General features: G+C 34.0%; 2 protein-coding genes across 2 annotated transcripts in view; both read left to right on the top strand.

Annotated features, from left to right (window-relative positions):
* Nucleotides 1–4,456: 4,456 nt before the first annotated feature.
* Nucleotides 4,457–21,435, top strand: LOC111712925 (uncharacterized). The gene is made up of 18 exons (XM_023487683.1): nucleotides 4,457–4,656; nucleotides 5,200–5,247; nucleotides 5,601–5,804; nucleotides 7,033–7,136; nucleotides 7,668–7,786; nucleotides 8,132–8,227; nucleotides 8,600–8,713; nucleotides 9,606–9,682; nucleotides 10,029–10,148; nucleotides 10,231–10,336; nucleotides 10,739–11,981; nucleotides 12,262–13,111; nucleotides 13,780–13,854; nucleotides 14,725–14,856; nucleotides 18,136–18,270; nucleotides 18,944–19,061; nucleotides 20,044–20,199; nucleotides 21,179–21,435. Exons 1-18 carry the CDS (start codon nucleotides 4,613–4,615, stop codon nucleotides 21,221–21,223), a joined length of 3,786 nt encoding a protein of 1,261 aa, XP_023343451.1. The 5' UTR covers nucleotides 4,457–4,612; the 3' UTR covers nucleotides 21,224–21,435.
* Nucleotides 21,436–23,752: 2,317 nt separating this feature from the next.
* The window catches only part of LOC111712928 (lachesin), a 20,726-nt gene continuing 20,281 nt past the window's right edge, over nucleotides 23,753–24,197 (top strand). Inside the window, exon 1 of the mRNA XM_023487687.1 lies at nucleotides 23,753–23,775. Within this exon, the coding sequence (XP_023343455.1) occupies nucleotides 23,753–23,775 (23 nt within the window). The remainder of the gene's footprint in view (nucleotides 23,776–24,197) is intronic.

Here is a 24,197-nt window from a genome sequence, read left to right as displayed (position 1 = left end):
GGTTCAACGTTGCTTTTCTATCCGTCGTCGTAGTTTAAATGTTTATTGGACACAAACATACAAGCAAAACGTCAAGAACGTCCGTAATATCATAGAATATCAACCTGGAATTGAAATGTTTTCATTAGAAAATGCATTACAATTTGTTTACATCCTCCAATATCCTGCAGAACAGTTTAGTTTATTTACATCCTCCGAAAACTGCATTACACTTTGTTTAAATCCTCCAATAACCTAAAATACAATTTGTTTACATCCTCCAATAACCTACAGTGCACTTTGTTTACATCCTCCAATAACCAGCAGTACACTTTGTTTACATCCTCCAATAACCTGCAGTGCACTTTGTTTACATCCTCCAATAACCTGCAGTACATATTGTTTACATCCTCCAATAACCTGCAGTACAATTTGTATACATACTCCAATAACCCGAAATTCACTTTGTTTACATCCTCCAATAACCTGCAGTACACTTTGTTTACATCCCCCAATAACCTGCAGTAAAATTTGTTTACATCCTCCAATAAACTGCAGAACAGTTTGTTTACATCATCCAATAAACTGCGGTACACTTTGTTTATATTCTCCAATAAACTGCAGTACACTTTGTTTAAAGTATCCTAAAAATGCAGTATACTTTGTTTACATCCTCCAATAACCTGCAGTACACTTTGTTTACATCCTTCAATAACCTGCAGTACACTTTGTTTACATCCTCCAATAACCTGCAGTACAATTTGCTTACATCCTCCATTATACTGCAGAAAAGTTTGCTTACATCCTCCAATAAACTGCAGAACAGTTTGTTTACATCTTCCAATAAACTGCGGTACACTTTGTTTATATTCTCCAATAAACTACAGTACACTTTGTTTAAAGTATCCTAAAAATGCAGTTTACTTTGTTTACATCCTCAATAAACAGCAGAACACTTTGTTTATAATCTCCAATAAACTATAGTACACTTTGTTTACATTATCCTAAAAATGCAACACATTTTGTTTACATCTTCTTATAAGTGCAGTTGGTTTACATTCTCCAATAAACAATAGTACGCTTTGTTTACATCCTCCAATAACCTGCAGTACATATTGTTTACATCCTCCAATAACCTGCAGTACAATTTGTATACATACTCCAATAACCCGAAATTCACTTTGTTAACATCCTCCAATAACCTGCAGTACACTTTGTTTACATCCTCCAATAACCTGCAGTAAAATTTGTTTACATCCTCCAATAACCTGCAGTACACTTTGTTTACATTCTCCAATAACCTGCAGTAAAATTTGCTTACATCCTCCAATAACCTGCAGTATACTTTGTTTACAACCTTCAATAACCTGCAGTACACTTTGTTTACATCCTCCAATAACCTGCAGTACAATTTGCTTACATCCTCTAATATCCTGCAGAACAGTTTGCTTACATCCTCCAATAAACTGCAGAACAGTTTGTTTACATCATCCAATAAACTGCGGTACACTTTGTTTATATTCTCCAATAAACTACAGTACACTTTGTTTAAAGTATCCTAAAAATGCAGTATACTTTGTTAACATCTTCTAATAAACTGCAGTAAAATTTGTTTACATCCTCCAATAAACTGCATTACACTTTGTTTACATCCTCCAATAACCTGCAGTACACTTTGTTTACATCCTCCAATAACCTGCAGTAAAATTTGTTTACATCCTCCAATAACCTGCATTACACTTTGTTTACAACCTTCAATAACCTGCAGTACACTTTGTTTACATCCTCCAATAACCTGCAGTACAATTTGCTTACATCCTCCAATATACTGCAGAACAGTTTGCTTACATCCTCCAATAAACTGCAGAGCAGTTTGTTTACATCTTCCAATAAACTGCGGTGCACTTTGTTTTTATTCTCCAATAAACTACAGTACACTTTGTTTAAAGTATCCTAAAAATGCAGTCCACTTTGTATACATCCTCAATAAATAGCAGAACACTTTGTTTATAATCTCCAATAAACTATAGTACACTTTGTTTACATTATCCTAAAAATGCAACACATTTTGTTTACATCTTCTTATAAATTGAAGTGCAGTTGGTTTACATTCTCCAATAAACAATAGTACGCTTTGTTTACATCCTCTTATAAACTGCATTACACTTTGTTTACATCCTCCAATAACCTGCAGAACACTTTGTTTACATCCTCCAATAACCTGCAGTACACTTTGTTCACATCCTTCAATAACCTGCAGAACGGTTTGTTTACATTTTCCAATAAACTGTTCCACACTTTGTTTATATTCTTCAATAAACTACAGTACACTTTATTTAAAGTATCCTTAAAAAGTTAAAATGCAGTCCACTTTGTATACATCCTCCTATAAACTACAGTACACTTTGTTTACAATCTCGAATGAACTGCAGTACAATTTGTTTACATCCTTCAATAACCTGCAGTGCACTTTGTTTACGTCCTCCAATAACCTGCAATAAATATTGTTTTAATCTTTGTGAAGAAACAATCTCAAGAACTGACAAGGGTCAACCCAGACCGAAATATATTTTCAATAAATGTGGAACTAACATCTACTTTTTTACTCTACAGAGGTTTGGTCCANGGCTTTCTTTCTAACCTTTGTAAGCGTAATAAATTAATTCATAGCTACAGGGCGTGACAGACTTTCATGAAAACCTGAAACCCTTGAAAAATAACAATCCCATGGTTAAATTAAACTTTTTGTCCTAAATATAGTAATTAATTGGCTTATTAAATGGTTTGGCAAAGAAAGCAACACGTTCACAGTTGCAGAAAATATTAAATACGAGGGAACAGACAGAATTGATTGCGTACAGTCGTCTCTAAATTCTCATCCTTTGTAGATGAAAAACTTGTATTTAAGTACAGTGGTACCCATAAAACTATGGAATATGAAGACGACTTCTAAGAAATCTGAAGTATATTTGGTGATGTCGTAATGTAATTAGTGTTACCAGTAGCTTAAACAATAAACACCTGTAACTTATGAAGAGAAATTGGTCTGTGTACACTTCACAACTTTTAGGGTTCAGTCGTCTTCCTATTTCACAGTTTTATAGGTTCCATTCTATATTTCTACAGAAGAAATATATAAATGAAAAAGTTTAAACGCGTTTACTATGAAATCCTTGAAAAGTTACATTAATGTACAATCTGTTGCTTAGTATAATTGTTGCTAGGGGGGGGGGGTACTAATTGCCTAGTGTTGATTATATATATATGTATATATATATATGTAAGTATGTGTGTAAAGGTCTATTCATTACTTGTTAAATCCACATAATACAGGGCGCTTCTTTTGTTATGCTCCGTTATAATCTTCTTAAAACTCTTCTCGAAATTAAAGTGTTGGAACTAAGTTTTTGCAACAGGAGAACATTTTCTAATCCCTATATGTTTGAAATCTGATGGTGTTGACTTTAGAAAATTCAAATTTTGACCATTTGATGTAACAGGATTTAAAATATGAAATATCAAAGGTCTATGACATCGGGTTGCAAAGATAAAGGAATTAAACAATCATAATTCGTAACAAAAACTTATTATCTGCAATTCTCAATATGATAAAAAACTCTCAATATGATAAAAAAAAAACTCTCAGTTTAAACAAATATTTGCAGAGTTTCTTAACTCTTTCAAGAATAAGATCTGTATAAATAGAATCCACCTGTATTTATTATCAAGGTTGAACTGATTATTACCCCCCCCCCCCCCTTCTCATTGTCAAGGTGGTCAGATATTTAACCCTCCGCCCCCCACTCAACGCTTCCTTCGCAGTTTCTTAAGCGCCCCCTCTCCCCCCCCGGCCCTGTGTAAACCTTTAGTAATGGTTAAGTTGTCTGAATAGAAGCTTCCCTGGACTTCTAGGGTTAAAACTTCAGAATTTTTTGGATTTATCATTTTTCATTTATGCAATTGATCTACTATAGGGGGGGGGGGCAGTTTCCCCCTCGAAAAATCCTTAGTTGTTCATATCCCAGGAGAACTTAATAGACAAGAAAAAAAACTAGATTTAAAACATATTTTAGAAATCTGTTCCCTTTTGATTAAAATTTGTTGGGTTAAAAATTTTGTAAGATTTGATCAACATGAATGTCAGAATTAGGGAACATGGGTAACATAACTTAATTTACAAAAATTAAATATTAGAGACCTTGTCCTCATGTTTACCACTAGCTAAGTAAGTGACTGAGAAAAGCTCATCATTTATAAATAGTCACAGGGAAAAATGTCAATGTACAGTCCACAAAAGGGGTAAAAATAATTCAAATTATTCATAGATTTTTGATGATTTATACAAACGTTTTGGGTTTCCCTTTAAAAAACAATAATCAAAAAGATTTCTATAAAAAAACTTATGATTAATTTTCCTGTGTCCAGATTGTGGTGAACAGTACGATATCTTTTCTTGTGTTTTTATTTTAGAGACTTTTTTCCAAGTGTTTTCAGACTCCTTGGCACAGACACATTCCCGTTGTACAGTACAACAAAGGTTCACACAGTACCCGAGACTGTAGTACAGCAGTACATGTGTACACCAGAGTATATTATTAAGTTAGGACAGCCGACCAGCTAGTGAGTGAAGAGAATGGCTTTAAAATTGGCGTTACTGATCCTTTCTTTGCTATACAGGAAAGCTAATTAAATGTTTTAAAACTAAAATTCAAACCGTGTTTATTTACAATAATTTACGATATTTTTTTATTATATTGTAATTCGTATTCTAAATTAAAACTAAAAAAATGGAACTCAACGAAATAAACACTGTAATTATAATCCCACTATCTTTGCAACCTAATTGTGGAAGCCTAACTTGATGTTCAAAACTTTGTCTGATCTCATAGAATTATGTTTTAAAATATCAAAGGTCCACAACATTATGTTGCAAAGTCTCAAAGTCTATTTCTTGGAAATTGCAAATTGTTTCTGCTCTACAAGTATAGTTGGTTCTCCTTGTATTTATTCGTTTTATCTTGCCTTTTATAAGAATTAGATAAAATAAGTTTAAAAAGATGATTCAAAGTTTATTTCTTTAGACCACTGACAGATTTTTAAATATAAAAGATGAATTGTAATATCAAATTGAGTTAGTACGTTTTGGAAACTAATTTTGAATTTAGATTTTTTTTAAAACCCGATAAATGTTCTTATTAAATTTATTTGCTTTTGCTGCAGGGACATTTACAGTGAGACTGTTTATACAAAATGCAAAATAAAGTTCAGGTAATTTTCTTTAAATAATATATAATTAATATTAATAAAAAGGTATTTAAAATGTACTTTCATAGGTTGACATTCAAAACCGGGAACATTTGTTAACAAAAACCATTTCTGATAGCTCTGCTTTTTCTTTTAAAATATTATGACTCACAAGATATATTTTGATTAAAACAAATATCATGTGTAACAAACCCCAAAAATCGTTTTAAAGTTTAATTATTTGACATGATATGTATAGCGTACTGCAGTGTACAGTGTACAGTATACACAGTTCAATCTGAGGAAAATGAGAGGCAGTGTAAAATATGAAGGTTTTAAATAAGAACTTAATATATTTTATCTATATATTTATATAGAACCTTAAACGGAAGCTGCAGCAACGCATTAAACCCTGATTGGGGATTGGCCGGTCAAACAGTAGGTTCAGGTTTAATCTCCGGGTATCCCTCCTCCCCCCTACCCAGCAGTATGTTAGCAGAACACCCGGAGAGGATCGAACCCGTGACAGAATGGTTGGGAGCCTGGACTGTTTTTATTAAACATGATCTGCTAGATATCAGGTAAATAAAGTGAAACAACTTTATATCCCTAGTGACCACATTATCCTTCCATTCTCGACTGAATTACTTTCAAACCCTCTCATTTGTCCCGGTTGGCTATGAGCCGGGACAATAAAGTGGGTTTCGAATTTGGGACTGGTTTATCGTCGCTGCTTGGTTGCTGTGAATTGGACATGCCACTCAGTAACATAAGAGTCACTTGAACTTTCGTTTACAATCCCTTTAAGTGAACAATACTTTGCTCCTTAATTCATACAAATAATTATAATTCTGATTCTGTGCAAAATCTCAAGACAAATCTCTGTTTGTATTTAATGAATTAGGATGAATATCTTAAGATTTATGTCGAAAACTTCTTTTAATTATTTTTGATTAAAAGGCCACCCCCCATAACCCCCCCCCCCTGCCCGGCCCAGTTAAACTTTAGTCCCGGCCCATGTTTATTCCTTGTATGTTATTGAATCCATGTACGATTGGGATTAGTATTCCATTATCTCGTAATATGTAAACCAAACCAGTCCTTTCCAGTTCAAATCATTCATAAAATCAAGAGAGCAGATATATAGAAACTTGGACCCCTCTCCTTCATCCTCTCCCCTCCCCTTCATCTTCTCCCCTCCCCTTGATATTAATTTTGAGTTTATGATCTCTATAGTTTATGATCCCTATAATTTATGATCTCTATGGTTCATGATCTCTATGGTTTATGATCTCTATGGTTTATGATCTCTATGGTTTATGATCTCTATGGTTTATAATCTCTATGGTTTATGATCTCTGGTTTATGATCTCTATGGTTTATGATCTCTATGGTTTATGATCTCTATGGTTTATGATCTCTTTGGTTTATGATCTATGGTTTATGATCTCTATAGTTTATGATCTCGATGGTTTATGATCTCCATGGTTTATGATCTCGATGGTTTATGATCTCAAAGGTTTATGATCTCTGTAGTTTATGATCTCTATGGTTTATGATCTCTATGGTTTATGATCTCTATGGTTTATGATCTTTATGGTTTATGATCCCTATGTTTTATGATCTTTGGTTCATGATTTCGATGCTTTATGATCTCGAAGGTTTATGATCTCTATAGTTTATGATCTCTATGGTTTATGATTCCTATTGTTTATGATCTCTGGTGTATGATCCCTATGGTTTACGATCTCTTTGGTTTATGATCTCTATGGTCTACGATCTCTATAGTATACGATCTCTATGGTTTAGGTCTCTAAAAGATGAATTTATAAACCTGGAAACCCCTCTGCTTGATCTATCCAACATGTATGGAACATCAGGAGACAAGATACAAATTCTATCAGAACAAAACGGTGAGACCTTTTGAAAAGAACAGTTTCGGTGATTACCAAATTATAATTATATACAGTTATAATCAGAAAGACCCGGAATTAATTAACAGTTAATCAGGCGAGTTTACATATATCTCTGGCCATTTTAAATGTTAAAAAGGCAGACCGCATTTTGAAAATGGCATGACTTATTTTGTGATTATCATTTCATCAAAAATATTTTTTAAATTAGATTGTAAAGTCGTCTGATTATTTGTAAATTGATTCCGGGTCTTTTTGATTAGCACTTTAGAACTGTTCAACTACATTTGATTTAGCTAAAGTTTAATTTTTTTCAATTTGATTTTTTTCCTTTAAAAAGTTAGCTTTTCTCCCTTGTCAGCTAGAACAATTTGTAAAGGTTACACTTAAAAATATTTTTGTTCTATTTTAACTTCCGAATCCTTGCTCTCTCTTGTGCATGAAGGGGGAGGGGGACTTGAACCCTTTCAGCTCCACTGCTGGCTCTGTATGTAACTCTTAAAAATATTAATTAAATATTTTTTTTTGCAGATGAGACTTGGGAGGTTGGAGAGAAGATATTATGGCGGTTACTGGAGGCGGAAGAAAGCAGGCTTGTGGCGGAGTTAAGGCGGAGGAATCAGGACTGGGGACTCACAAGGGTCCAACAGGTTAGAAGGCGGTTATATTACAATGGAGAAAATTACAATTTTACTTATTTCATAAAAAATGTCAACGGGGAAATTTTTTTTAAAGATTAAATCTTATTCGTTCTTAAACACCCGCTTCTTTTTGATGTTATATGAAAAGAAAGGTTTAAAAATGTAATGGGTAACATAACAAGATTTTTTTTACTTTTTCTGCAGAATGAAAATTTGAAAAGTTAGAATGTCTTAGAGTCAAAATTCCGCGTAATTTGACCAATTGGTTCAATATGTCAAAATTATGTAAACAGATCTTTTTCTGGTCTTTACAGAGGATATAATATTACTCTTTTTTTAAATAAAATTTTTTAGGAGTCTCGTAGGATATTGATTGGTGAATACAACAATATAATCGTAAAGGAGTTGGCACCACTCCTTCTAGGATATCCAGCATCACTTCTACAACAGGTAGGATATCCAGCATCACTTCTACAACAGGTAGGATATCCAGCATCACTTCTACAACAGGTAGAATATCCAACATCACTTCTACAAAAGGTAGAAATTAGGGTTTCGGTATTTTTTTGCGCGGAAATGTATTCTAAACATGTATAATTACATTATGTCAAATTTTGAACCCTGACATTAAATATATACAAAACACGACATCAATCAATCCAAGAACTGGTTTGCATTTCTTATAACAAACAATATAATTGCTCTAGGGAAGAGCAACGTTAAGAACTAATATTAGTGTAAGTATTCACTATATTTTATTATTTTAATACCTATTTTGTTGAACATTGTTGAACTAAAGAGTAATAATTTGTACTTGTCTAGGTTGGAGATGCCGTCGCTCCTGAACCTATTACTGTAGAGGAACTTCTGGTCGGGGTTCAAGCTTATCTAGCACTTGGAGCAACAGAGATAATTAGCTCCCAACCCAACCTCAAGGTATTATCTATATTTAGATCTAGGAGGAGATAATTAGCTCCCAACCCTACCTGAGGGTATTATCTATATATAGCTAAAAGGAGATATTTAGCTCCCAACCCACCCTCAAGGTATTATCTATATCTAGATCTAGGATGAGATAATTAGCTCCCAACCCACTCTCAAGGTATTATCTATATCTAGATCTAGGACTGGAGGAGATAATTAGCTCCCAACCCAACCTGAGGGTATTATCTATATCTAGCTAAAAGGAGATATTTAGCTCCCAACCCACCCTCAGGTATTGTCTATATCTAGATCTAGGAGGAGATAATTAGCTCCCCACCCAACCTCAGGGTATTATTTACATCTAGATCTATAGGAAATAATTAGCTCCCAACCCACCCCCAAGTTAATATCTATATCTAGATCTAGGAGGAGATAATTAGCTCCCAACCCAACCTCAGGGTATTATTTACATCTAGATCTATAGGAGATAATTAGCTCCCAACCCGACCTCAAAGTATTATCTATATCTTCTAGATCTATGGAGATATTTCGCTCCCAAGACCCAGCCCTACCTCAAGGAATTATATATATCTAGATCTAGTGGGAGATAATTATCTCCCAGCCCAACCTCAATAATTATCAATATTTTGAAGGAGATAATCATTCAAACCAAACCTTAGTTCTAATCTCTTGTTTACATAGTTCCCCTTCTCCTTAGCTCTAATCTCTTGTTTACATAGTTCCCCCTATCCTTCGTTCAAATCTCTTGTTTACATAGTGCCCCCGATCATTAGTTCTGATCTCTTGTTTACATATGTTCCCCCTCTCCTTAGCTCTAATCTCTTGTTTAAATATGTTCCCCCTCTCCTTAGTTCTAATCTCAGTGTGTTAAATCATTGTTTAGAGTATCTGGATGAAACTAGCAGAAAGGATGTTGACCCTCCGACAAGAAGTTCCCTCTGGAGGAGTTACAATGGACAGGTTTATTTTTAAATTATTTCCGGGGTTGAAGACGACCAAACGAAACCAAATTATTATCTTTTCTATTTTGGAAATTACAAAGAAACAGGTTTAACAATCTTTATTAAAGATCTGCTTTGAGAATTGCTCTTGCTTCCTTCATTAATTTTAAATCCATGTTCTGGGTTGAAGACGACCTATAGCTATCTATGCCTAACTGAATTATCTTCCATCTCTATTTTTAAATCCCAGTATAAAGAAAAGAACTTAAGTTAACTACAGAATTGACTAAGAAAAGACTTTGTTGGATGCTTTCCTTGTTAATCTATATTGAAGACGACCTATTTGAAACTAATCTATTATCTAGGTTAAATGATGTCTCCGAAGCCCTTGATATCGTGGAGCGTATTGGAATGCTGAACTGGAGAGATGTAAGAACCAAGTGTAAACTCCAGGAGGGCCAGGAATACTATGAAGCTTTGTTCAGGTTGGAATTTAAAAAATCATCTTTATAAATGTCGTCTTTGATAGACAGAAAATTCATTGTTTTTCTTGTTTATTTGTTGCAGAGGAGGTAAGGACGGATCTTTGATGAATCCTCTGTTAGGAGGATTAGCAGAGAACCCAGGTTGGGGTTCCATTCTCTCCCCAACCTTAGCTTGCCTTCTTAATAAGGTAAACATGGTGTTCAGGTCAAAATAAGTTCTATTGATAGCTCAAATTACAAATTCATCATATTTTCACTTGGTGACTACAATGTTTCAAGAAAAAAGAGTTGATTACTCTCCTCAAACTCTAACTGTTTAATCCTTATATCTTTGCAACATAATGTCGTAGACATTTGATATTTCACATACTATCAACTTTGAAGATCCAATTGTTTTGAAATATCAAGTTTTCACTTCAGGTTTGAGAACATTTTTACTCTACAATTACAAAAATAGGAAATCTTTAATTTAAAAATCTTTTGATTCTGAAGAAAATAAGGGTTGAATTTGGCTTATGATGGTTTACTCTGGGTTAATTCATATGTCCCTGTACATTGTCCAGTCATGTTTGATGATTTATTTTTTCTAGTTGTTGAGCAAAGTTATTAATGGTGACTCCTTTTGGTATACCCGAGACGAGAAAACTGGAAGAATGCACGAGGATGGACTTAGGAAAGATCAAATCGAATCCTTGAAGTCTGTCACCCTCTCCTCCTTTCTATGTGAGAATATTCCCAATATTAAAACCATCCAACCTTCTAGTTTTCTCCTACCCGATGAGTCGTTAAACAACCAGATATCTTGCCTGTACATCCCTAGACTAGACCTCTCCTTATGGGAGTCAGAGGAACCTGGACTAGATCTAGAAGAGGAAGAAGAGATAGAACAAGCCCTACGAGTGGCAATGGAGAATTTGCTCAAGTTTCGTAAGTTTGAATACAATCTGCTCGACAGTTGTTCTCTTCCAGTTCATAGCAGTCTTCGAGCCCAAGGAGCAGTTTCAAAACCTTCAATACAGGTTCAAAACACAGTAAACAACTCAGCTTTGTTTGAGTTTGTCACCTACGAGTTTATGAAAAGTCCCCGCCTGGCTAATCTTGTTGCGTCATCCACCAGCAAGACTAGAAGTAGGAGAGAAGCTAAGACTGCTGGGATTGACTTCAACGATCCTCAAAACTCTATCGACATCAATGGTATACTCAACAGTAAGGTGAAAGAAAAACTTAAATCTCTACCCACAGGGCATAATTTCTATACAACAGTAACTGTTGAGAATGTTCCAAGTTCATCAAGGTTTACAGCCAGGGTTGTTCCTGCAGAAGCAACCCAGGTTGTTACTCTTGGCAAATGCTTCCCCTCTGAAGATCTGACTCCCTGCAACTCAGAAGATAGATACAGAACATACAGTGGATGGTGCAATAACATAAACAACCCAGAATGGGGTAAGAGCAACTCACCACATCGTCGTTTTCTTCCGTCTGAATATGAGGATGGAGTTTCAACTCCCCGACAGAAAAGTGTCCGAGGATCAAGAATACCCAATCCCAGAACAGTATCTCAAGATATCCACACTAATGAAGCTGCTCCAGACCCAAAGTATACCTTGATGTTGATGCAGTGGGGTCAGTTTATTGATCATGATATGACACACACACCAATGGTTCGAGGTCATGGCAATTCTCTTCTGGACTGTAAATCCTGTGATTCTGGTGTTCAACATCCAGCTTGTAATCCTATTAAGATCCCACAAGATGATCCTTTCTTCACATACAATAGAGTAGACCCAAAATGCATTCCTTTCACCAGATCCTTCGCTGGACAGCAGAAGATAGGTAAAACAAATTAAAATTAAGATTTTTATTCTTTGTAAAAAGTTGATTAGTTTATTTATCTATAATGTACATCAAGAGAAGAAAGGTTGGTAGTTATTATTAAATGTGCTTGGGAACCCCCTCCCCTCCTTCTAAAAGAAGGCAACCTCCTGTGACTGTCTATTTTAGCCTGAACTGGAGAAGTATAATCACAAGAGTTTGCTTTATTTGAGCAAGAGGGCTATAAGTCCAGAAGATTGAGAGTATTAATCCAATTTAATCCAATTGTCAATTTTTTAAGGCCCTAGAGAGCAATTGAACCAAATCAGCTCCTATATTGATGCAAGCGCTCTTTATGGATCAGATGAGTGTCAGACTAAACAGCTCAGGAAACAGGACTCCTATCTTCTCAAAACCTTTTCACATCCTCTTAATCGTAGAGGCGGTAAGTACAAGTATCTACTCCCAAGAACCACAGAGAACCTGGAGTGCTTCTCCCCCACTGGAGAATGTTTTTTGGCCGGAGATGGCAGGGTTAATGAACATCCAGGGTTAACAGTCATGCATACATTACTTGTCCGAGAACACAACTCTATTGCGGAGAAGTTGGCAGCATTGAACCCACACTGGGATAATGAGAAGGTATTCCAGGAGACAAGAAGAATACTAGGAGCTCAGATTCAGCATATTACATATAATGAGTTCCTTCCCCGAGTTCTTGGTCTAAACTCCTTAAAGGTCTTTGATATTGATCTTAGAACTGGAGAATATTACTACGACTATGACCCTGAATGCTCTGCGACAACTTTCAATGAATTTGCCACTGCTGCATTCAGGTTTGGACACAGCACCATCCGGCCTAATCTTACTGTTATGAGTGAACAGGCCATGCTTGGTCGTTCCAATCCTCGAGACCTTCAACTTAGGAACCACTTTAACAACCCGGATGTGATCATGGAGGAGCACATGGTAGACGATCTGCTCCGAGGTCTGGTGATGACTCCAATGGAGACGGTGGATAACCGGATGACAGAGGAGATATCTAATCATCTGTTTGAGGAGAGGGGGAAAACTGAATCTGGGATGGATTTGATTGCTCTGAATATACAAAGAGGAAGAGATCATGGTATTCCAGGTTACAACAAATACAGGTGTGTAAAAAAACATGTTGGTTTATGATGAGATTTTTACTTTAAGGAATATTTGATAGAAACCTAAATTTTATCAGATCAACTTTGAAAGGTTCATAGTTTTACAAATTTTGATATTTTTGCCCAGTTATGTAAATTTTCATTTTATTTTGAGATTGGATTAAAGAAGAAGGACATCAAATCTTATGTTATCTGAGCTGAACACTTTAGAATTGTGCGCGCCATTTCATGAAAGAATTCTCATTTTAATTCCGGAACAATCTTTTTATTGTTCCTAAATCCCTGTCCAAATTCTTTAATTTTGTTCCTAATTCCTGAACAATCTTTTAATTGTTTCTAAATTCCTGTTCTAATCCGTTAATTTTGTTCCTTAAAGTTAAAAATCTAGTTTTTTAGTCTTTAGTCATTAATTTTGACTCTTTTTGAGTCTTTTAAGTCAAAAAAAAATTTCTCCTGCGGCACGATTTTTTGTTCCTAATCGGGAATTTTTTTTGTTCCTAAATCTTGTCCCCCCCCCCCCTCACTTAAATCCTGTATCCGCCCCTCAATCTTTGTATTCACTGTGGCCACTTTTGATTTCTTCTTAATCTTTTTAATTTCTGATTTTTAAAATTCGACTTTAAAAGATATTCGTTATTTTGATTTAACTTAATTTACTTAATATTTAGAGAGATGTGTAAACTGAAGAGAGCTAAACACTTTCTAGATTTTCAAGATGAAATACCTTTGGACATCATAAACAAGTAATGTTTATCAATATATTTATACTTTGTTTGTCTGTCTGTTTGTATCTAGTAAGCGTCAAAACGGCTGAACCGATCGAGCCCAAATTTTGTGTTGAACCTCACATGACCCTGCTGGGAACGTTTATGGATGATCAAAATTACAAATTGTCAAATTAAATTTTTCTTAAAAAATCCGCGTACTTTTTGTTTTTGTTTTACAATATATACAAATAGAAAATGTTCACAATTTAAATAGAAGATGAAGCCTAGTTTATAAAAAATGAAACATTTACAGAAATCAAGTTGATTCGAATATCTATTTTACAATAAACTATTTTTTTGAAGTTTTTTATTACAGATAAATCTTGTTATCTTACATTTATAACTTTGCATATGTAATATATATGTAAATAATGATAATTTTCACTTTTTTGTTTCTCCATATCAAGATGTATAAAATTTGATTGCATTTTGTTGTTGGATTTTTAATATATATTTTTTTTAAATATGAGCAACATTTTTTTATCCTGACTAGCTATGATCCTCCATAATCCACGTGGCATGTAATACTAAAGGAATTGAGTCTTTTCCCCCCAATTGTTTTTTTTCTACTCCCTAGTTCTTTGCAACCCAATGTCGTAGTCGTATATTTTAGATCCGATCCAATACTGGAGCCTTAGGCCATCCCAGCAACTTATGATTTAATTGATTTGATTAGATATTTCTTACTATGAATTCAGTTAGATCAAATATTCAAAGTTTTAAATATCAAATGTTCACCTTATCAGGTTGCCATTATAGGGATGTGCAAATCAGAATTTTCGGCAAATACTGAAAAAATCGGCAACAAAAATAAAAGTTTATATTTAACTATGATCTAATTTGTAGACTGCAGAAGATATACAAGCACCCAGACGACGTGGATCTATTCCCTGGTTTACTCTCTGAAAGGAAGTTGGCCGGCGCGCTAACTGGTCCAACCTTGACCTGTTTAATAGGTCTGCAGTTCAGCCATCTTAGGTATGATGTAACATTATTGAAATTCTTTTTGATGTGTTAAGTCAAATATGGGACTGCATACCTTTAAATCAGTCTCCATTTAAATGGACTGTAAGCGTAATTTCAAGTAACCCACCATGCAAGATGACAATGTCCGAATCACAATGGTATCCTTCAAAGCTTTGTCTGATCAAGTATGCATTAGATATCATGGCTCAGTAACATTTTGCCTAGTACAAGTTCGCCTAGTACAAGTTCGCCTAGTACACTTTCGCCTAGTTCAAGTTCGCCTAGATAACATTTTGCCTAGATAACAATTGCCTAGACAACATTTCACCTAGATAACAATTTGCCTAGATAACATTTTGCCTAGATAACATTAGAGAGTAATTTTCGCCTAGATTAACATTCTTCAAATTAACCAGCTTTTGGAACAAAAAAATACGCAATTTTTACTGTAAAAATTTCGCAATTTTTTTTTGTAGTTTAAATCATTCAGTTTTCTACTGACATTGATGTTGACATGACGTCCTTAATTCAGGCAGGGAAAACCAAACGAGGCAGACCAGCCATAATTGATAATCAACATTTCTCATATGTCTCCAATGGACCTGGTAGTCAGAAAGTTTATAATTGTTGCTGTTCAAACAGAAAATGTAATGCCAGCTTTAAGTGCCCTTTAAGAAAAAATTTGTAAACATTATTATAATACATTTTTTTTGCTTTTAATTGAATTTCTTGAGAAAAAAGAGGAACTTTATAAATTTTAGTGAATTTATCTAGGCAAAAATTACCTTCTAATGTTATCTAGGCAAAATGTTATCTAGGCGAAATGTTGTCTAGGCAAACTGTGTTTAGGCAACATGTTATCTAGGCAAAATGTTATCTAGGCGAAATGTTGTCTAGGCAAACTGTGTTTAGGCAACATGTTATCTAGGCAAAATGTTATCTAGGCAAAAAGTTAGTAGGCGAACATGTACTAGGCGAAAGTGTACTAGGCGAACTTGTACTAGGCAAAATGTTACTGAGCCGATATCATTGTTTAGAATTTTTAAAGCTAATTATTTTGAATTGGGGTTTCTCTTCAAAAGTGACAATTGCGCATTTTTATTGCAAAAACTGTTTGAAATTATCGGAATTAACACTTTTAAACCTGGCGAACGACAATATCTTTCCCTTGATTGATCTGATAAAGGTTTCCAGGGTACCGTTGTGTATCAGGCAGTGGCATCTATGGGTCACTTGAAATTACGCGTACAGTTCCTTTAAACAGGTGCACGTCCCTTAGCGCTAAACCACTATCTAGAGTAAAGTGCTTTCTTTGGTTATAGTTAAGCTTAACTTTTCCGATTTTTAGGAAAAACACCTATATCTCACTAAAGTTAAACGTCCTAAAGTTGTCAGATTTCACTTTTGAAACACAAATGAAACGTGTGGCCAATTTGGTGTCGAAGGTACCTTTTTGGATTTGAAATTTAACCCTATCTCTGCTGCTACTTGAAAACCAGGATATGCTGGGGGGGGGGGGCAATTTGACCCCCCCCCTCTAAATCCCATGCTTGATGTCTATGCTTGTGCTCTATTTTTAGAATCTGCAAAAAAATTTGAAAATTGAATTTTTCGCAAAATCCAGTTATATAGTAAAAATGTTTGCAAAAAAAGATTTGTCCAAAAAATGAAAAAACTATACATTTTTGAAAAGCCCTTGACCATGCCATTTCAAATATCAATAAAAACTAAAATTTTTGCAAAATTTTAAATAACCTGATTTTTAATCAAGAAAAACTAAAAATGTGCAAATTTCCTTTGACAGGTTGTTTGCAAAAAATTTGCAATTTTTTTCGCAAAACTTGTGCAATTCGTTTCCTTATGTCAAAGGCTTTCCAAAAAGCTAAATTTTATCAAAATCTGACAAGTGGAAGTGGGTCAAAACAAAGATTTAGTTTGTTACAGGAAAAAGCAGTCATTCACGCAGTGTGCCTGAGGACTCAGGCAGTTAGTATTAAAGCCCGGTTGTAGGCCTAAAGGGAGGGTTTTGGGTATGTAGGAAAAGTCAGAAAATTTCTAAAGCCTCAGACTTTTTGAGTTATGTAAAAAAAAACTACAGGGGGGGGGGGTCATTTTGACTTAGACTTGATTTGGTCACACTTTGGACATATAAGTAAACACATGCACACAGGCTTCTTTCTTTCATAAACATCTAAAGTTCAGATTTTTCTCTTGTCGTTTGTCATAAATGAAACATGATATAAAAAGTCTATAGAAGGTTAAATGTATAGGTTGGGAATTGGAATGGATATCAACTAAAGAGGAAGTTGGGATTGGGATTCAATGAATGTTTAGATGATGAAAAGGGTTGTTAAATTGGGATTTAGAGTAATTGGTAAGATTAAGTAATGAATAGATGTTTTTTGGAAACCACTGTATTGGAAGAGAATAAGCAAAATATTGAAGTTTAGAAGAAAGATACAGATAGAATAAAATACGTGTGTATAAAACTAAGAGTGACTTAGTGGATAAAAATGTTAAATATGAATGAAGACGACATTTTGGAAGGAATTAGCGGATTATTGTTAAGTTAGAAAAGGAAAGAGAAAAGAGTATAAAATCATCATTAGAATCATTCAATAACTCACTTACAACATTGACACACCTAAAGATCTTTATGAAGCAACTATACTGGAGGGAAAAAAAATTCTAAAACAATCGATAAACCCTACAAAGCTTTAAGCTCTTGAATTGCATTTCTTAGCTCTAAAATTTCAAGAATGTATTTTTTCCATATTTGTTATTAATGTCCTATAGATGTTAAACTGAGTAAAGAAACAAAAGAAATAGAAACCTGAAAATAATATTTTAGTTTGAAGTATTTTTGGTTGGGTTAACATCTCTACTTGCAATAATATTAGGGTTAAAAGAAAGGTATAACTAAATTCAGCATTTTTTTAAATATAACCAAATAACGACGTTATCGACGCTTATCTCTCTTGAAAAGAATTAAAATTCTTAAAACATCTCCGTCATTTATCCACAATTGTCCCTTATATAAAGAGACTACACCTGAAAATTGTCAATTTTCAGATAAATTTCTCATTAATCCTTGATCAGGTTTAAAAGATATATGTATAGCGGGGGGGGGGGGGTCACTAGAAATTACGTCTACAATTCCTTTAAGCCTTGGCAGTAATTTTGTTGTTCGGTGTTCAGATAGTGTGTAAGAATCTAATATTAGAAAAAAAGCTTGATTTTGATTAAAATGACTGGCAGACATTCTTTATCCAAGTTGTGTTCACTGTTCAGGAAATGTGATAGATTCTGGTATGAAACTGGAAACCACGTGCTTAAGTTTAGCGAGGATCAGCTGACCGAACTGCGAAGAACCAGTTTGGCGGGACTTATTTGTAGAAACATGGACGATAATTCATTACTGCCCAGGTACTAAAGTGTTCAAGACACCATTTTTTTCGTTAAATTTATACTTCATCATAGGTTTTTAAGAGATTTATACATTATTTAGGGATGGTAGAACCATAAACGCATTCTTTTATGGTTTTTTGTTGTGCAAATAGTTTTACAAGTAGCATGAAAATCAACCTAACCAAGTCAAAGACATGTGCACACTGCACAATTTCTTTTTCGTCTTTATATTCCTTAATTTTATTGGGACCACTGTATTTTTGTAGATGTGAATTAACAAATAGATTAGCTGGACCAAACTAACCTAATTATGTTATGGATTCGATGGACCTATTAACAAGGTCTGCTATGGACCTATTAACTAACTTATTACTAGGTCCCTTATGGACCTATTAACTAACCTATTTTTAGGTCTGCTGTAGACCTATTAACTAACCTATTAATAGGTCTGCTATGGACCTACTAACTAACCTATTTCTAGGTCTGCTATGGACCTATTAACTAACCTATTAATAGGTCTGCTATGGACCTACTAACTAACCAATTTCTAGGTCTGCTATGGACCTATTAACTAACCTATTAATAGGTCTGCTATGGACCTACTAACTAACCAATTTCTAGGTCTGCTATGGACCTATTAACTAGCCTATTAATAGGTCTGCTATGGACCTATAAACTAATCTTTTATTAGGTCTGCTATGGACCAGATGGACCGATTAACTAATCCCATGGTGGATTGCGCTGAAACAATAAAACATCTTGATCTTGAACCCTGGAAAGAAGAGGGACCTGTTGACAAAACTTGTGAGGTAGATGTTTTTCTTTTTACTTGGATACACAAGAGAAATTGACGACCTTTAAGCACATGATATACTAAGAAAAACGTCCCAGTGAATTATTTAAACTCCGATAATATCCCCTTAATAATTATGATCTCATTGTATTAGAGAAATAAAGGCACTAAATTGGTTGGTTAAAAAATAGATTTAGGCTTTTAAAGGTTCCACAAATTTTAAGAAGTTCAAAATTTCAAAATAGTTTTTTTTTTATACAGAAATCTAATAGTTATTCTTTAGTGAATTTTTTTCCACGATTAGATTTTTTTACAGGGGACAGAATTTCGCTACAGTCCAAAAACCTTGAATTGAAAAAAACTAAGTTTGCCCATCCCTACACTGCACTGTTAGAAAAAAACCTAACTCTTTGTTTGAAATATCGAACTTCACGAAAAAATTTCGAAATTATAAACATTTTGTTCAAAAGTACGAACATTTTGTTAAAAAGTCAGAACATCATGTTCAAAAGTACGGAAAGTTTGTTCAAAAGTACGAACATTTTTTTTCAAAGTACTAACATTTTTTAAAAGTACGAACACTTTGTTCAAAAGTACGAACACATTGTTCAAAAGTACGAACATTTTGTTCAATAGTACGAACACTTTGTTCAAAAGTACGAACACTTGTTCTAAAGTACGAATATTTTGTTCAAAAGTACGAACATTTTGTTCAAAAGTCTGAACATTTTGTTCAAATGTACGAACATTTTGTTCAAAAGTACGAACATTTTGTTCAAAAGTTCGAACATTTTGTTCAAATGTACGAACATTTTGGTCAAAAGTACGAACATTTTGTTCTAAAGTACGAACATTTTGTTCAAAAGTACGAACACTTTGTTCAGAAGTAAACCCAATCTACAGTTGACCCAGCGCGTTTTATGGAACAAATGTAGGCTTGTAAGATCCATGTGAACAATTTACATATTTTGCATTTATAAAATGTAATTTATTTCCAGGTGTCGGAACAAACCATTAGAGAGGGTGAGACACATCGAGCTTCTCCATGTACAGAGTGTACGTGTACTGCAGAGGGGTTAAAGTGTGAGACAGTAAATCTGTTTCAATCAGGTTCAAGCTGTCTAGCTCTCGTCAACAAATATGGAATTAAAGAGGTTAATAACTTTAATGTATTTTAGTTTGAAAACCCTGTTTGAGACACTCTGTATTTTAGTCTGGAAATCCTAACTGAGACCCAGTATTTTAGTTTGAAAATCCAAACTGAGACCCAGTATTTTAGTTTGGAAATCCTAACTGAGAGACCCAGTATTTTAGTTTGGAAATCCTATTTGAGACACCAAGTATTTTAGTTTGAAAATCCTAACTGAGACACCCAGTATTTTGTTTGAAAATCCTATTTGAGACACCTAGTATTTTAGTTTGAAAATCCTAACTGAGACACCCAGTATTTTGGTTTGGAAATCCTATTTGAGGCACCTAGTATTTTAGTTTGAAAATCCTAACTGAGACACCAAGTATTTTAGTTTAGAAATCCTATTTGAGACACCCAGTATTTCAGTCTGGAAATCCTATTTGAGACACCCAGTATTTTTTGAAATCCTATTTGAGACACTTAGTATTTTAGTTTGGAAATTCTATTTGAGACACCCAGTATTTTAGTTTGAAAATCCTAACTGAGACACCCAGTATTTCAGTCTGGAAATCCTATTTGAGACACCTAGTATTTTAGTTTGAAGATCCTAACTGAGACACCCAGTATTTTAGTTTGGAAATCCTAACTGAGACACCCAGTATTTTAGTTTGGAAATCCTAATTGAGACACCTAGTATTTTAGTTTGAAAATCCTAACTGAGACACCCAGTATTTTAGTTTGGAAATTCTAACTGAGACACCCAGTATTTTAGTTTGCCTAACTGAGACACCCAGTATTTTAGTTTGGAAATCCTATTTGAGACACCTAGTATTTTAGTTTGAAAATCCTAACTGAGACACCCAGTATTTTAGTTTGGAAATTCTAACTGAGACACCCAATATTTTAGTTTGAAAATCCTGTTTTAGACACTCGGTATTTTAGTTTGGAAATCCTAACTATTTGGTTTGGAAAACCTAATTGTGACACCCTAAATTTTCTAGGTGGAGGAAGATGAAACCTGTAGATCTCAGTGCAGAATCCTCTAGCAGAAAAATGGAGGAAAAATCTGCAATATTTTAGTTAAAAAATAAATCAGTGCCGATTGTGAACACTCATTAGAAAAAGTGCAAAAAATAGATTAGACTTCAGACAGCACAGCCTCTCAGCTGATGAAGGAAATACTTCATTTTATAATATTTTATATTGTTTGTCAATAAATGTATATCTATTTGTTAAATATATATTAATAAAGAATAAATAATTTTTATTTGTAATAAAGTGTTGGTAGAAAAATCATGACGTCACTCTAACGACACTAGAAGAAGGTAAAATTTATTTATTTGTGCCCTGGTAGCTCTATATCCGGTCACACCATTTTTTTAGTTTTTACTTGAAAGTTACTTCAGTTCTAATGTAACGTGGTATAGATCAGTAAATATGTTGGAATATGTATTATGGTGTGAAAACGTCTAGTTCCATTATGAGAAAAAATGAACGAAAGTGGCTGAGTTTGTTTACTCACGATATATTCCCATAAAGTAGTGCAGAGGTTATAAATCCGAAGAATAATTAGAAAATATTTCTCTTATTATCTTGAAAATGTAGAATATCCTATTCTATTTACGGAGTTACCTACAAAGAAGGAGATTGTTAAGACGATTTTAAGAATGACCATAAGTTTAAATTAAGTCATGCTGCCTTGAATCTTGTCTTTTAAAGGCTTATTTAATGATTTGGCAAAAACCTTAACAAGGAATCATGAATAAAGGGAAACAGACAGTAGAAACTCCGTGCATGTCGTCTCTGAAGTCTCATCCTTTGTGGGTTCATCCGTAGACAACTTAATTTTCACCTAAAAACTCATCCTTCCTTGTTTTAACAACATATTTAATTTACAATGACAAATCATTTTATACGATGAGTGACAGGACAAAAATGTTCATCAGAGATTAATAACAATACAGATAGAACACTAGATGTCGTTGTTACTAGAATTAAGGTTTTATGCCATACTAACGTTGAACTTTCAATGTTCTTCGTCAGTACAATTGTAGTTTCTTCCATATTGCATACATTGCCAGTACACCATTGTTACATAAAAACTTTAGAATGATTGCTCAATCTGACTTTCCACATTAAATGCTCAATTATATGCAGACGATTTTTAAATCTTCTTCATCGACTAACTTTATGCAATTTATTCTATGCTGTTTCATTTTTGCACTATTCAATTTGTATGTTTTGCAGGATCCAAGTATCCCTAAATCAAAATTCCTAATGAAAGGAAAAAACGATAAAATGTATCCGTACGATTTTTTATTATTTAATTTGAGAATATATGTACACAATAGCATCGTTAAATAGTTGTATTAAATATATGTGAACAATTTTGTACAATTAAAATAATCTCGATACGGAGATAATAAATATCTAGATCTCAAAAAAAAAATCTTTTCATTTACGAACATTGCATGAATTGTAGCTAGGATTAATTTATAATGATTTCAATCTATAATAACTTTTCCTGGTCATATATTTATCCTGGAATGGATCCTATAATCCCGCAATATATTTAGATGTCGTCTTTGTTACAGCGAGTATTTCAGAAGAAAAACATATATTTCATAGCAAAAGCACAAGAAAGCACAAGAGTTTCGGGATAGTCTGAACAAATAAATTGATTCTAACAGCCAGCAGCATGCCAAAACCTTGATTTAGTCAGAGTAGCGTGTTGAAAAATCCTATTTTAAGAGTTTTAAATGAAATTAATCCTTGTTTGATATATATTGCAGTTGTGGAATTTATATTTAATGTTTAAGTTTTGCATTTTGTGCTAATTTTATTGGTTTTTGTTACAAGTCTGCCGGTATCTTCTTTGTGTCTAATGTCTATATAAATTAAATCGTTTGCAGACAAATGTTATTTTTGAGTTTTGTTTGTTTAGCTGCTAGAGCAGGGGCGTTTACAGATATTGTTGAGGGGGGGCGGTAAATACCCCTGGACACCAAAACATTTACTGATACAGGAGGAGGTTGGGGGTCTGAGCTCGAAAAGCCCCCTGAATATACGCTCCTGGTTGCTATGGTAAACTTGGCATAGACATTAAACAGTTTTTCTGTTTTGTTAAACTCTACAACAATACTTTATACTTACAATGTGGCCCAAAAATGATAAAAGTAGAAAAATGACTAATATTAAAAATGTCTCAATTGGACATACCTTAGTTGAAACTAGGCGTTATTTAGCTCGTTTCGTAAACGGTATTTTGCGTTTTTTAAAAGTTACCGTAAAGTAACAATTTTATTAACGGCGTTAACGGAAGACATATTATAAATCGTTAGTTTTAAGTTACCCCCTTTCAGCTCCTCGATCTTCAAAGCAAAAATTTGCAATGAATAAACGAGGCAAATGTGATGCAAATTTTTTTATTTTTCTCTTAAGAATCCTTGGCTATTTTATTAATATCTTTGTTTACAAGTTACAAGTGGCCAGTGGCGCGCTTTTCTCTCAAAAGAATTTAAACCAAAAATATATGTAATTGTGAATAAGGCAAGTAATCTGCATGACTATTAATGATGAATATTACTGGATTTCCAAGGTTCAATGTGTACAACGTTATCAACATAATAATCGTTAACAAAAAGGGATTTCTTAGACTAAACGGACTAGACGGAGTTTGAGGTTTAGTTGACGGTTTCCTCCCAGTTCCTCTCTATACCCTGAGCAGGACGGAGTGTATTTTAGTCCTGAAACCAACCACAGATAGATAGATACAGAGATAGATTAACACTTGAACTCTAAACACAGCTTTCACATTTACTCCAGTGATCAAAATAATTCACTATAAGATACAAGGATCATAAGCTCTCAACATTCACAGATATAATGTGATCAAACGATCAATCAATCAATCACTCGATCAATAAGGAAAGGAAACTTCGCTGAAAGAGATGAATAATGAATGACTTAACTAAATTTTACTCACATGTTAGGCTGGAACTAAATCGAAGGGGGGGGGGG

Source organism: Eurytemora carolleeae, unplaced genomic scaffold (genome assembly GCF_000591075.1).
Source record: "Eurytemora carolleeae unplaced genomic scaffold, Eaff_2.0 scaffold669, whole genome shotgun sequence".
Classification (NCBI taxonomy): domain Eukaryota; kingdom Metazoa; phylum Arthropoda; class Copepoda; order Calanoida; family Temoridae; genus Eurytemora; species Eurytemora carolleeae.
This window is presented reverse-complemented; position numbering and strand designations above follow the sequence as displayed.

Bases quoted from the DNA above. Each gene is read 5' to 3' on its own strand.
- LOC111712925 (XM_023487683.1), top strand. From the start codon at position 4,613: ATGGCTTTAAAATTGGCGTTACTGATCCTTTCTTTGCTATACAG. The intron at 5,805-7,032 runs GTAAATAAAGTG...TCTATGGTTTAG, and splicing joins CATGATCTGCTAGATATCAG to GTCTCTAAAAGATGAATTTA. The intron at 19,062-20,043 runs GTAGATGTTTTT...ATTTATTTCCAG, and splicing joins CTGTTGACAAAACTTGTGAG to GTGTCGGAACAAACCATTAG.